At 37.1% G+C, this 13,638-nt stretch overlaps 2 protein-coding genes across 2 annotated transcripts; both read left to right on the top strand.

Annotated features, from left to right (window-relative positions):
- Positions 1 to 5,444: 5,444 nt before the first annotated feature.
- Positions 5,445 to 6,941, top strand: LOC134667736 (uncharacterized). The gene is made up of 3 exons (XM_063525156.1): positions 5,445 to 5,691; positions 5,907 to 6,050; positions 6,511 to 6,941. Exons 1-3 carry the CDS (start codon positions 5,466 to 5,468, stop codon positions 6,939 to 6,941), a joined length of 801 nt encoding a protein of 266 aa, XP_063381226.1. The 5' UTR covers positions 5,445 to 5,465.
- A 286-nt stretch (positions 6,942 to 7,227) lies between these two features.
- On the top strand, positions 7,228 to 7,716 carry LOC134667735 (uncharacterized). The gene has a single exon (XM_063525155.1). The coding sequence runs from the start codon at positions 7,228 to 7,230 to the stop codon at positions 7,714 to 7,716; it is 489 nt and encodes a 162-aa protein (XP_063381225.1).
- The last annotated feature ends 5,922 nt before the right edge of the window (positions 7,717 to 13,638 follow it).

Genomic DNA, 13,638 nt, shown 5'->3' with positions numbered 1-13,638 from the left:
GTGCAATAATGTGTGATTATGATACGGGGCCATAACCCCGTGTGGTTCATTCTGATTAATAATAAAAATGTTTTATGAGTACGCATCGTATCATATTTTAATTTTATGCAAGTTTACGCTCCCTAGGTGGGCCTTTCCGGTATAAGCAGTAGGGATAGGGACATTACACTGGTAATCTTCGCACAAATAACTTAGTGTCGTATTCAACGCTTCAAAAAATGTCCCATGGTTGCATTAAATATTAGTTATTATAGAGCCTGTGCGGAAAGAGAAGAATCGTGGAATGTATTGGACCCCATACATTCCACGACTCTTTTCTTTCCGCACAAACTCTACCTATAAAGTACCTTGGCACGCCAGCCTTGTCATCAGAAAAGGCGGCAAAAATGTAGGAACAAGGGATGAATGTCCCCTACAACTGGACGACCGGTCTGGCCTAGTGGATAGTGACCCTGTCTGCTAAGCCGATGGTCCTGGGTTCGAATCCCAGTAAGGGCATTTATTTGTGTGATGAACACTAATATTTGTTCCTGAGTCATGGGTGTTTTCTATGTATATAAGTATGTATTTATCTATATAAGTATGTATATCGTCGCCTAGCAGCCATAGTAAAAGCTTTGCTTAGTTTGGGGCTAGGTTGATCTGTGTAAGATGTCCCCTAATATTTAAAATTTTTTTTAAAAAAAATGTTGAATTTCGCGCCTTCTACTGACAAACATGGCTTGCCAGAGTATAACTAGTTAGTTACTCCTAGATAATATAACAGCATCGAAAACCTGGCGTTTGCTAAAGAAAATGTTATCATGAAGAGGCTTCACACACGATTAACGCAGAGCTGTTAAATACCCCATTGCTTAACAAACCAATATATGCGTGACCTCGAGATCCGTAACAACTGCGAGTAATTGAAGATCATTAAATACTGGCTTTGAAGGAATAATAGCGAGGCCTATAAAAGAAAGGCTGACGTACTCGTATTCCAGTGTTGCCAACTCGGATCTTGAAAAAATGCTAGGCTAATGTCTAGATTATGCCAAAGATTTTTGAAACACCTATGCTAAAAAAATGCTAAAATATCACTTGAAATTAGACGCTTAAAGCACATACATTTTTCAAATTTACCGCATTTTTCTACTGTCAAGATCTGCTTGACCAACTTTATATAGTCCGTTGACGTCCATCTGTCCACAAAAGTCAAAATTCATATGAAAATATGAACCACATAAGTCAATGGGGAATATTGTTACTGCCAAGTTGGTGCAAACTTGACTTAGACTAAATTATGCTAAAAATTATGCCAGATGCTAAATGGAAAATTTTGGTGCCAAAGCGAGTGAAAATATGCCAGATCTGGCATCATTTATGCCAAGTTGGCAACACTGTCGTATTCAGCCGTTAGTTTTTATGGCACGTTAAAATTCTGTAGGAGGTAACGATCCTTGTAAGTTGACACTGACTGTAACGTGAACGTTCGCGCCTTTTTACACTTATTCGGATTCATTTCATCTCTGCTACTAAACAATTCCGTTCCCAGACGACTCTGTTCTACACAAAATTTATGGGATGAAGGTGGAGGACTTGGTATGGTTTGAAAATTATTTTTTCTAATAAAAACAATTACTTACTAAAATGTAATGATGTGATATATTTTTAGAATCGGCTTAAAAAGTCCGTTCATTTAATACCACACACGATAGTTATCTGAACATTTTTTTTTCTCCCATACAAAAGTCCTCCTCTCTTTTTTTGGTGCTTTGGGTCCAATTGGTTCAAATGGCCTAAAGATCAATCGTACCGATTTTCATGGTTTTAACACAATTTGCACTGTTTCATAGTTCACTACAACGACGTGATGACTGATGAGGTAAGGGCCCCCCCACATCTGGCGTCTTTCGAGCGTCGGCGTCTGTCGGCGTCGGTCCAGCGCTATGGAAAATGACGTCGCTGCGCAGTTGCGTCGACGCTGCGTCGACGTTGCGTCGACGTCGGCCATAGAATTGTAGACGCCGACGCTCGAAAGACGCCAGATGTGGGGGGGCCCTAAGTTGATTATTTTATTCTTTCACCATTTTCTCATACTTAGTATCCGCCGTATTCGAACAATGAGATACGTCAAATACTAGATATAGAAACGATATGGAATGGATATGTCAGTGTCAAACAAATGTCAAACGTGACAATAATATATCCGATCCATATCGTTTCCATATCTAGTATTTGACGTATCTCATTGTTCGAATACGTCTGTATCTCATATTCAATCATCAATGTCTTCATTTCTTAATAATACAACACCTCTCCAGATCATTTTTCTCTCCCAACAACCTGTCAATACTTGTTTCACATTCTTATCAAATTGACGGATGGCTTCACGCACTCAGGGCCCGATTCGGATTTTGAAATAGACATCTATTAGATATCTTTTAGACATCACTAAGATACGATAACGATATGTTTAAGATCTAACCTGTCAAATTTGACATTTGGGCGATTCTGGAGATACTCTTGAACGATTTCCACGGGATATGACTTAGAGATCCAATTCACATCTAATAGATATCTTACTCTATCTAGCGTAGAAATGATATTGGTTGCCCGAATTGCGCTGCAAACGAGAACTAATTGATATCTAAACTATAACGTATCTAGAATGAATCTAGTATGTGTCGTCTCTTGTGAATATCTTGAAGTTCGAATACGGCAGTCACTCTTGGAAAATTTGCTCCCCGACAAATTGAGGCGTCATGCATTATGTGGATGACGTAAAACACGGGACCTTTTTAGGCATCCCACAAAAAGGTCTACTTTGTCCGGGAAGTGACGTGTGAGGTACCTTAGTAAACTGCAGAAATCTGTAGTTTATACCGTAAAACGGGGTGAGTAGGTTTCGCGGGGAGAGGTGGTTTATGAATGGGGAGAGAAGGTTTGAGTGGCGGGTGAGAAGGGATTTTAAGGCTACTGCTACAAAAACAATGTATTCCAATTTCAAATGGAGCTATAGTAATACGCATAATAAAAAAAAATCGATCCAACAATCTTCCAAAATCACCTTTGTATGAAAACCCCTCTCACCCCAAATACGAGGCACTAATATGGGGTGAGGTAGGTTTTCCTCTTTATCGTCAAAGTTATGAAATGGAACTACCCAAAATAAAATAAAAACTAAAATACAAACATCCGGAACACTTATTATATACACTATTATACACCATTCAGTTTTCGTATGTAAAAATAAAATGGTATCAAGGTTTGAATTTCAGTTTTGACCCAACTCACCCCATTTTACGGTACGTTTAAATTTAAAGGTAAGTTATCAAATGTTATCATGCCAAATATCGGTTTCTCAGATTTATCAGGGGTGTTGAAAAATAGCGTCACGTACCGACACTTTTCTGGCACGTCTCCTTTGATTTTGTGAAGGAAGTATAGTAGGACAGATCTACAGGTGAGTTAAAAACGGTTTTAGTTACGAATATAAGTAACCATTTTTGACGCTTGTAGATAGATTTTTAGGCTAGGTATGTTTCCTTACCCTGTGATCACACCTATTAGTTATTAAAGTACCCCCGCCACCGCGTCTGTCTGTTTGTGTGTTTGTATGTTCGCGATAAACTCAAAAACTACTGAACGGATTTTCATGCGGTTTTCACATATCATGTAGAGTAATTCTTGAGGAAAGTTTAGGTGTATAATTTGCTAACCCATGCGAAGCCGGGGCGGGCTAGTTATTATTATAATTGGAATGTGGTCTGGATTATAAAAAAAAAATTTCAGCCTATAATCGTCCCACTGCTGGGCACAGGCCACGTCTCATGCACGAGAGGGCTTGGGCTATAGTCCCCACGCTATATGCCGCTATTCACGGTGTAACATGAGGAAACCGAATAATTTTAACCACGCATTTCTGAGGTCAATAGAAGTAAAAAATGTAATATGAGTTTAGATCAATTTAGTAAAAAAAAAAATTTTTTTTGTTTTGTGTTTTTCAATTTTTTGAATATATTTGTACATAAAAAATAAATGTTATTGGTAAACTTGTCACTTAAAATTGATTTTTACATATTTTTTTCGTAGAACGTACTTTTTGCAAAGTGTTACTTGTCACTTTTTGACATCTATCAATAAGGATATTTAGACTACGTCCCATAGCAGCAACATCACCATCAAAAAGGCCTTTTACACTATGTAACAATAAAAACTTTTTTTTTTAATTAATAATCTCTGAAACTAGGCGAATTTCAAAAAAGTTTATGGGACATTTTTGTCTCTAAATATGATCTGTGAAAATTATTCGGTTTACCCATGTTACACCGTGTATGCATGCTATATTGGGCTGTGGCCCGGATATTTTCGCAAAAATGTTTCAGGAGAGAAACAAGGAACCATCTGCTACCATCTTGATATACTCGAAATATCAAGTCTCGATAATGTAGTTAGCGCAGTAGGAGACAAAACAGAAGCTGGCAGAAGCTTTTAGATTAATTATGAGATGGCTCACAAAATATTAGGGAAAAATACCCAAATACCGACAAAAAAGACAGTAAGTTTAAGTTTAGTATTTTGCTATTATTACCTACGTAGTTATCCTATCATTTATCATTTACCTATTATGTTGTTACTTTCTTATTAGGTATGTTATCTAAAGCAGGCCACTAACGAGCCTTCCAAATGGATTCATCCAAATGGACGGCATCCTAATATTAAACATTGTACGTTTTTGACATTCACGGACCGATTTTGGATTGCAGCCACGCTATTTGGACTGTTGGAAGGCTCGTCAGTGGCCACCTTTTAAAGGTATCGGCAGTAGAGTTGACGTCACGCACACAACAACAAATCAAGTAATGACTAACTAATAAAATTACAGTGGGATTTAGAAATTATTGTTTTTATTTCGTAACGATAGCAACTATAGCAAGAACTGCAAGACGATCCATAAAATATCTATTTTCAAAGTTTTTTTTATTTTTAGGGTTCCGTACCTCAAAAGGAAAAAACGGAACCCTTATAGGATCACTCGTGCGTCTGTCTGTCCGTCCGTCTGTCACAGCCAATTTGCTCCGAAACTACTGGACCAATTAAGTTTAAATTTGGTACACATATGTAAGTCTGTGACCCAAAGACGGACATGTAACGTCAACAAATGAATATTAAACATAAGGGCTACTTTTGGGGGGTAAAAGATAAAACATAAAAACAAAGTTTTGCAAACTATATCGTGTTACATATCAAACGAAAGAGCACATTGTGAGAATCGCAAATATATTTTTTAATACAGTTGCTCAAAAAGTGCTACTTTACGTAGCTGTTTAGCGTGCGGAAAGTTGGTTATCTCGAACTAGTGCTTTTTACTTTTCCAATTTTTTTAAATTTATACTTGTTCCAATTCACGACTACTTATTGATGAGTGTTAATAGAGTCTGGCCATCGAAACGTGATATTGACCTTGGAACAGAATTCTTTATATGGCAACAGTCAACACTTGTCAAACCCTAGTACGTTGTTTGTCAAGTCGTGTCAATTTTCGGAATAACAAACGGTTATCTTGCGTTATTATGTCGAAACCCATAAAAAGTTCAGCTAGGAGGTTAATTTATACAATGATGTGTAAATTTAAAGCAAAACAAGAAGAGCGAGCCTCTGCCTTTCGCGAGAAAGAACGATATTTCCATGAAATAATGGCTGCCACAGGTTAGTGCACTGTAATGATTTTGATATTTGTTGAATAGTTTGTACTCCATACTCCATAGTTATTTCAAGACATATTTCATTGGATTAAAGATATTATTCGTTTAGTTATGTTTTTGTTGTTGGTTTCAGCTTGAAATAGTGGTTTCTCCTACATTTAGAGGTTATGTTCCGATTGTAATCTGAAAGATATTTATTGCATATATTTTTTATTTCAGAGAGGATAAGAGATAAAGCCGATGACAGCAGCTTAAATGAGTTGAATGATATTAATAATGCTGTGAAGAGTTTACAACAACTAGAGGAAAATAGTCGGCTCAAAACGGAAATTCAATTTGTGCAAGAAATTTCTGCAATGACAGGTATGATATTCTGACAATAAATTAATATACTTAAGTGTGTTCAAATCCAAATTTATATTATATAGGTATATATAAGCATAAGCAAAGAACTGACATTTAGGTAAAAGTAATATCTTTACCGGATGTAGGGCTACTAAGATGCAACTAGGATAGTGCCAGGATGAGGGAAAGATCTTAAATAATATTGCTAAAACAGTTATTATAGAAATGTATAAATGGATAGGCACTAGATGACCCTCACATTGGATTCTGATCAGTTGACCAAAACAATTTATTAACCAAACCACCCGCTATTGTTCCCGGGGTCAGGTCAGGGGTTAGGAACTTTGCCACATAGGGATAATTTAGATCACTTATAATATAATAATAGATAATAGGTTACATAGTGATTGATGCTTCCAATAACCATAAGCTATACCATTATTAAAAACAATATATTGTATTTTCTTCTCATTTTCAGATGTTGGTACAGCTACTATCAAAAGAATAAAAAAAGAAGGACAGTCAAATGCAGGTGTTTGGAATACTCCCGGGAAAAAGCGTCCACATAAACCAACAGTTGCCAATTTGGATAGTTTTGACATTAACGCGATCAGGCAGAAGATCAATGAATACTACACAGTGAAGAAACAGGTGCCTACTTTACGTACCTTGTTAACAGATTTAAGAGAGAGCATAGGATTTACCGGATGTCGTGAAACGTTGCGCAAAATTTTATTATCCAATGGCTTTGAGTTCAAAAAAAATATAAACGAACGTAGTATAATCATGGAGAGATATGACATAGCAGCATGGAGGCACAGATTTTTGAGAGCCATTAGTAAATACCGCCAGCAAGAAAAGCCGTTAATTTATTTGGATGAAACATATACCTATTCATCAAAATTATAGGCCAAAAAAATCATGGCAAGGTCCATCTACTAGCGGCGTGATTGAAAAAATTTCCCCAGGAAAACGTTTCATTATTGTACATGCCGGGTCCGAAAAAGGATTTGTGCCTAATGCCCTCTTGGTTTTTAGCACAAAATCTATGTCAGCTGATTATCATCACGACATGAACCGACAGAACTTTTTAAAATGGCTGCAAGAGAAATTAATCCCTAATTTAAGGGAACCAAGTGTAATAATAATGGATAACGCAAGTTATCATTCAACTCAGGTAAATAAACCACCCACAATGCATCAGAGAAAGGCAGAAATTCAAGATTGGCTCACTACCAATGGAATTGATTATGAAACTTACATGTCGAAGGAAGAGCTGATGTGTCTGGTGGACAAATACAAGCCCGACCCAAAATATGAGGTCGACGAAATTTTAAAAGAAAATGGACATGAAGTTCTACGGTTGCCCCCATACCATTGTGACCTTAACGCCATTGAACAAATATGGAGTTTAGCTAAAAGGAAAGTTGGTAGCAAAAATATGGGTCTCAGTGTAAAAGAAGTGGAAAAAGCGATTTCGACGGAATTTGGGACGGTAACTCCAGAGGACTGGAAAAAATGCACTGATCATGTACTGCACGTGGAACAAAAATATATAGAACGAGATGGAATCGTCACAACATTAGAACCATTCATTATAAATGTAACCAGTGACAGGGACTCAAGCAGTGAGTCTGAGGAGCCAGTTGAGTTTTTGGAATCTGATTTTGACTATGATAGTTAGTTATAGGTAGAATAGTTCTAGATTAGTTCAGTTCACAGCAAGGCCTGTTCACTTCCTAAGAAAGTTATGTCCCCAAATAGTTTTATAATGAATATTTGCTTCCAACTGTCTTTATCAATGTTCATAAAATATATGGAGGGTAGGTAAGTCTACCCACCATAATAAAAAAATATATTTGTTAATTACTCTGTCCAACTGCTGTGGTTAAAGTTCATAACGAAAATTTTATTTATTAAATCTTTATTTGTATTATACTGAAAACTTTGTGAATGCGCTTTATTAATTTCTATTTTTTTATTAAGCTGTCAGAGTTTAATTTTCAGTGTATATTTCTATATGTACGAGTAAAACATTGTTTAATAAATAAAATAATACAATGTTATAAACATAAAATTGCCTTGAGATTGATTATCTAGTAACTTTTTAAATAAACGATGGGGAAAACTGTGTTGTTTCTTTTTGCAAACCACCATTGACAGTGACAGTGACAGTTGACACCTGTTGACAATTATCAAGATTGCGTATTCCTAGTTCATAAAGGTTTGCCATATCTACATATTTGAAATTAAAAAAAAAAATCTCAGTATCACGTTTTGATGGCCAGACTTTATTAGTTTCCTTTAAACGTCGTAATCAGCAAAAAACCTACCGTTAATGTAAGAATACGAAAAATATTACATATTTCATATTTAATTACTTACCTCTTCATCATTATAACACGTTTATTTTTTAATATTCAATATTGAAAATTCCGTTCCTAATAAGTTGACTGAATGGAACGGAATAGCTGCCAAACGCCCATAGATATAATATACTTAAAGACGACGTTTAACCGAGCTGTCACTGTTACCACTTTTGTTTAGTGTACGATTAACAATGTTTTTCTTATTTTTTCGCAACTGTATTAAAAAACGTCGTTCGATACACGTGCGGAAATGTCATTCTTCACTCGTCCCGAGTCTTGCCACTCGCCTGCGGCTCGTGGCAAGATATCTCGGTACTCGTGAAGTAATGACATACCTTCCGCACTAGCATCGAAATGTACTATTTTTGTATAAATTTACGATAAAAAGTTTAGAAGTTATTCATGAAAATAGACTAAAAATGACCATTCCCCCCCCCTCTATCTCCGAAACTACAGGGTCTAAAATTCTGAAAAAAATACACTAAATAGTCCTTTACCTAAAGATGACAGGAAAACCTATTAGCAATCTACAGTCAAGCGTGAGTCGGATTTAAGAACAAAAATGCGGTTTAGGTTTTTTAGGGACACAGCCGCAATGGTTTAAGTGAAACGTGATGTAGACAGCTATTGCGAAGGCCCTAGGCCGATATCCGCATAAGGCCGAAGGCCCGAAGCGTCCCGAAGAGGCGTGCCTTTAGCTTCAAGCGTGAGTCGGAATGACGACAAAAAATGCGACTAGTGTATCTGGCACACAGCCGCATTGGTACTTGTAGTACTACTGATTGATTACGTGTTATTGTTACGTGTTTTAAAAAGCAATATGTGCCAAAAAAATTAACTAAGTGTATTCCCGTTGCCAACGTGCAACCCCGAAATCGCGAGGAAAAATTTGGCTGTTTCATACATTTTGGCTGGTCCGTTTTCTATGGGAGGATACATTTTTATTTCGAGATTTCGGGGTTGGTCCCATAGTAAAAATTCTAAAGCTCAGTATAATCCGAAAACCTCCCCGGCTACGGGAATGCACTTATTTATTGGCCATCCTGTAAGTATTATCTCTCTTCGGCCTTCGCTTTTAAAACACTTGCGGAAGTTGTAGGAAGCGCGACCCGTCGGACGCTCCGAGCTGTCAGCCCTACGCGGAGCTCGGTCTTCAGTCTTCGCATTTGGACACCTTGTACTGCTGTTCGGTATTTAATCTTCCTATCTAAGCTACTTTGCATAGTTGCAGAGATATAAGCCACCACGCCAGAAAACTTCATGTTACATCTGGTTTTTGATTGACCCATTCGGGTTATTCAAGACGTTTCACTCACGTCACATTTCATGTACAAAAAAAATTGTTGAAAATTGTCTGATGTACGGAACCCTTGAAACGCGAGTCCGAACTCGCACTTGACCAGTTTTTTTAGCTTAAATAACGTGCGTTAAAGTCACATTCACTGATTAATTCATTGTAAAAAGGGCCCAAAAGAATAACACTCTAATGACTGTACAATATTGTATAATAATTTCGTTAGGGGTATAACTCTGTGACCCTAGTGAATAAGGGTACAAGTATCGGACAACGCAGTTGTAAAAGGACGTAAGTTCCAAGTAACACTTATGTCCTTTTACACCTAAGCTGCGCGAGACTTGTACCCTTTTTCACTAGGGCCACAGAACTGTTCTAAAAGCTTGACAATGATTGATATCAGCCGGATGTCATGTTTTGCAGAAAAATCTTAATACCGCGAAGTAGGATATTTAACACATGGTACAACGACATCTAGCGGGTAATTTGGAAACAAAATTAACTTCTTGCAAAATAATCCTAAAAAATACAAACAAAAGTTGGACATTCATTCAACACTTGTGTACGATTAGTGCTCTGTGTAATTAGCTGTGTGTAATAGGAGCGAGATACGTAAATTATATAAATACTCGTATTGTTATTCTATAGTACAGGGCTCCTCAAACTTAGTATCCCACGTACCCCTAATATATTGGAATACATTTTGTCTAAAAACACTCCCATAGATAAGTAAGTACTATTGGCGTCATGTTTCTCTATAATATGAATAATTTCCACTATCAGCAACTTTAAGCTATTATTAAGCCTTGTTGTCAGTCTCCTGTCATCAAACAAATGCAGAGGTTTCATTTCAGCGTGTTGCGAGGCGGGGGCAGGTAAAGGATCGCAGGCGGTGCTGCAAGTTGAAGGCGATAGCGGCTTGACAACTTTTTCAGGCTAGCGCGTATTCTTGTTGCTTTTGCACACTTATCGAATCGGTCGATTATAGTGTAATCGGTCGATTATAGTGTAGATAGTAGAGAGTATTTACATCAATTTACAAATTCCACTGTAGAAGGTAGAGAGGCAATAGAGAGTACTCTCTCCAGGCGGGTGTTATGCCTAGGTACCGAAGTCCACTGAGAGTTGGTCGGAAGTTATATGTATAGCAACTGACGTTATAACTCCGTAAGCGCGATGTAGGTCTCACATACTAATTGCGTTCTAGACGTAGTATCTTCTTAGCAGTTTGTGCGTTCTAGCTCCCTAACGCCATCTGTTAGATTATTATGGCACGACGTTGGCAGTGACAGCTAGAGGAGACGCCACAATAGAGTTCATCTTAGCTGACGTTGCAGACTTAAACAAGACAAAGTGAGGGATATATCATTAAAAACGTCATATTTTCACAGAAATTTTAAAATATCTACAGTTTGTTAATGCAAATTATATGCAGAGTTAATATCTTCCTACGACTCTAGTTTTGATGCGAGTCGTGTCAAGGTCTTATCATAGCCTTACCAAAATTATAAAATCTAAATACCGTTCATACAAATTTACTTGACTATGAAGAAACATGTCTATTTCTTATGAGTGATCCATGCAAATAAAACGCCATTCCCTAAGTAGTGTTAAAGCTATTACATGCAAACATGTAAGTAATACAATTTCGCTTCGTTTAGTGGCGTTTTCAGTCTGTAACATTGTTTGTGTTAGAGATTTAGAAAAATGTGCACACAACGCGAATCGCGAATGAGCAAATAACTTTCTGTTGAAGAATATAATTATGTAGGCCCTTGAAATCGTTTAGGTCACTTATCGTAGTGTGATAATCAAATGCTTTGGGCATAGATTGAGTAGTTTCAACATATGACTAAGTAGTTATATGTATGTAGTATGTAGTAAGTACTACTTATATTTTAGCATAATGTTGTGCCACACGTAACACAGTGTTAAAGAAACTGCAGAAAACCACACACGCCGCACGAAATGAGCACACAACGCGTCTATTGACGGCAGACGGAGCGTCGGCAAAATAATCACAGTGTCGCAGCTTTTTATAATAAGTCTGTCTAATGAAAGTAATATAGTAAGATAGTAACAAAGGGTTAATATAATGCATAATGAGACGGTTTCAGGTGAGTGAAAATATAATTTTTAGGATATTTTTTCCTGATTGTTTCTAAATGTATGAAATTGAGTTTGTGGCTCTAAGATGCTCTACCTCTATTGTAACCTATGGAGTATTAATACAGTTATAAACGAAGCTGGGAACAATCACTAGTATTATGAGAAGAGCATCAATAGTTGAGTTTATCCATATGGGAACTCAATATTTTTTATAATTTTCCCCCCCAAAAATCCGATGTCTGATCATCAGTCATCTCAGTCTCACTCTTCTGACCTTACTCCTCAAGTTCATTAACCCCTTGATGACGTCACCGAAGGGCCCGCCGTGACTTTCCCGAGATGTTCTATCAGTGACTATGCATACCTAATGCTTGTCTAGTACTTTAACCATTTTCCTATAACCAATTGTCGACCTTAACTGAAAGGTGAAAAGTTTATTTTTCAATGCTGATTACGCGCCATGCCGCCGAAGTATCGTAAAGAGATAGTGTATAAAGTTGCCAAAGTTACCGTTTTATACGATACAATAACAAGTTCCTGTGGGATCCACGCGGTATTGGCAATCATAAACAAATATATAGTCTTTGGCCTGCGTCGGCGTCCGTGCGTCGTTTCTAGGATTTTATATTTATTTTACAAGCTTTTATTTACTTTCACCTGACCGTTGTCTGTCTGTAATCAAATCTTGCAAGTTAAATTTGTTCCACTTCCCGGTTTCCGATTGAGCTGAAATTTTGTATGCATGTTTAGATCGGATGACAATGCAATATTATGGTGTCATCGAGCTGATCTGATGATGGAGACAAAAGGTAGCCATAGGAACTCTGTGATGAAACAACGCAACCTAATTGTGTTAGTGGTTTTTAGAATTGTCTCGATGAGTATTAGTTGTTTGTCGTAAAAAAAAGTACAGTCAGTGATAAAAGCTTGAACCAAAAATTAAATGTTTGCCAAAAACGATTTAAATTTAAATAATCTAATGATTAGGTACATTAGGTCAATTGTACCAAATAATGAGAATAATACCTTGATATCAATCAGCCTACGAGTACCTAGACTACGCTCGCGTTTCGAGAATTTTCTGCAGTAGGGTACACAGATGAAACAACCTCATACCCTACCTTAATATGTAGGTATACGGTATACATATATATGACTAAAAGTGAATGTAATTAAAATAAATTCAATATAATTTTAGTTGCGCAAGTGGCTTCGGCCTCCAGGCCACGATTCGGGAAAAGAATTAGAGATTCACTAGACATGAAATAGTGAAGATATGTGACGGTACATGGCAAAAGGTACCTTATGGCGGCTGGCGCTTACGCTATTATTAACGCCGCTCCAATTTTCAGCCGGGGCAATAGTACTTTTTGCCGTGGAACGTCACATATCTTTACTAATCCATATCTAGTGACTCTCTAGTTCATTTCCCAAATCGCGCGGATAGTCCTCAAATATCCGTGTTTATATCTAAAGCTACCTACCTACCATCTTGGTTTTACAATAACTAAAAATTTGGCAACAGCAAAAATATTATCGTAAACATTACCGGTGCATTTCTTTCCCTGCTTTGCAAGCTTATTGAGCCAACAAAATCACCATAATCATAGCAAACCATACACCAATTCAATATCAACCTTATTACCACGTCTTAAAACTTACTTTCATAAATTACCCGATTGATTTCTAGAAGGTTAGCCAAGGACATATGTAACTTCGTATAAGATGAATAAAGTCTAAGAAAAAAACGTGCCACGGAAATCAACAAAAAAGTAAATTCTCGGATAGATGGCGCACACAACTTTGGCCTATGGTCGGCTAGATGGCGTGACGA

Source organism: Cydia fagiglandana, chromosome 9 (assembly GCF_963556715.1).
Source record: "Cydia fagiglandana chromosome 9, ilCydFagi1.1, whole genome shotgun sequence".
Taxonomy (NCBI): Eukaryota; Metazoa; Arthropoda; class Insecta; order Lepidoptera; family Tortricidae; genus Cydia; species Cydia fagiglandana.
This window is presented reverse-complemented; position numbering and strand designations above follow the sequence as displayed.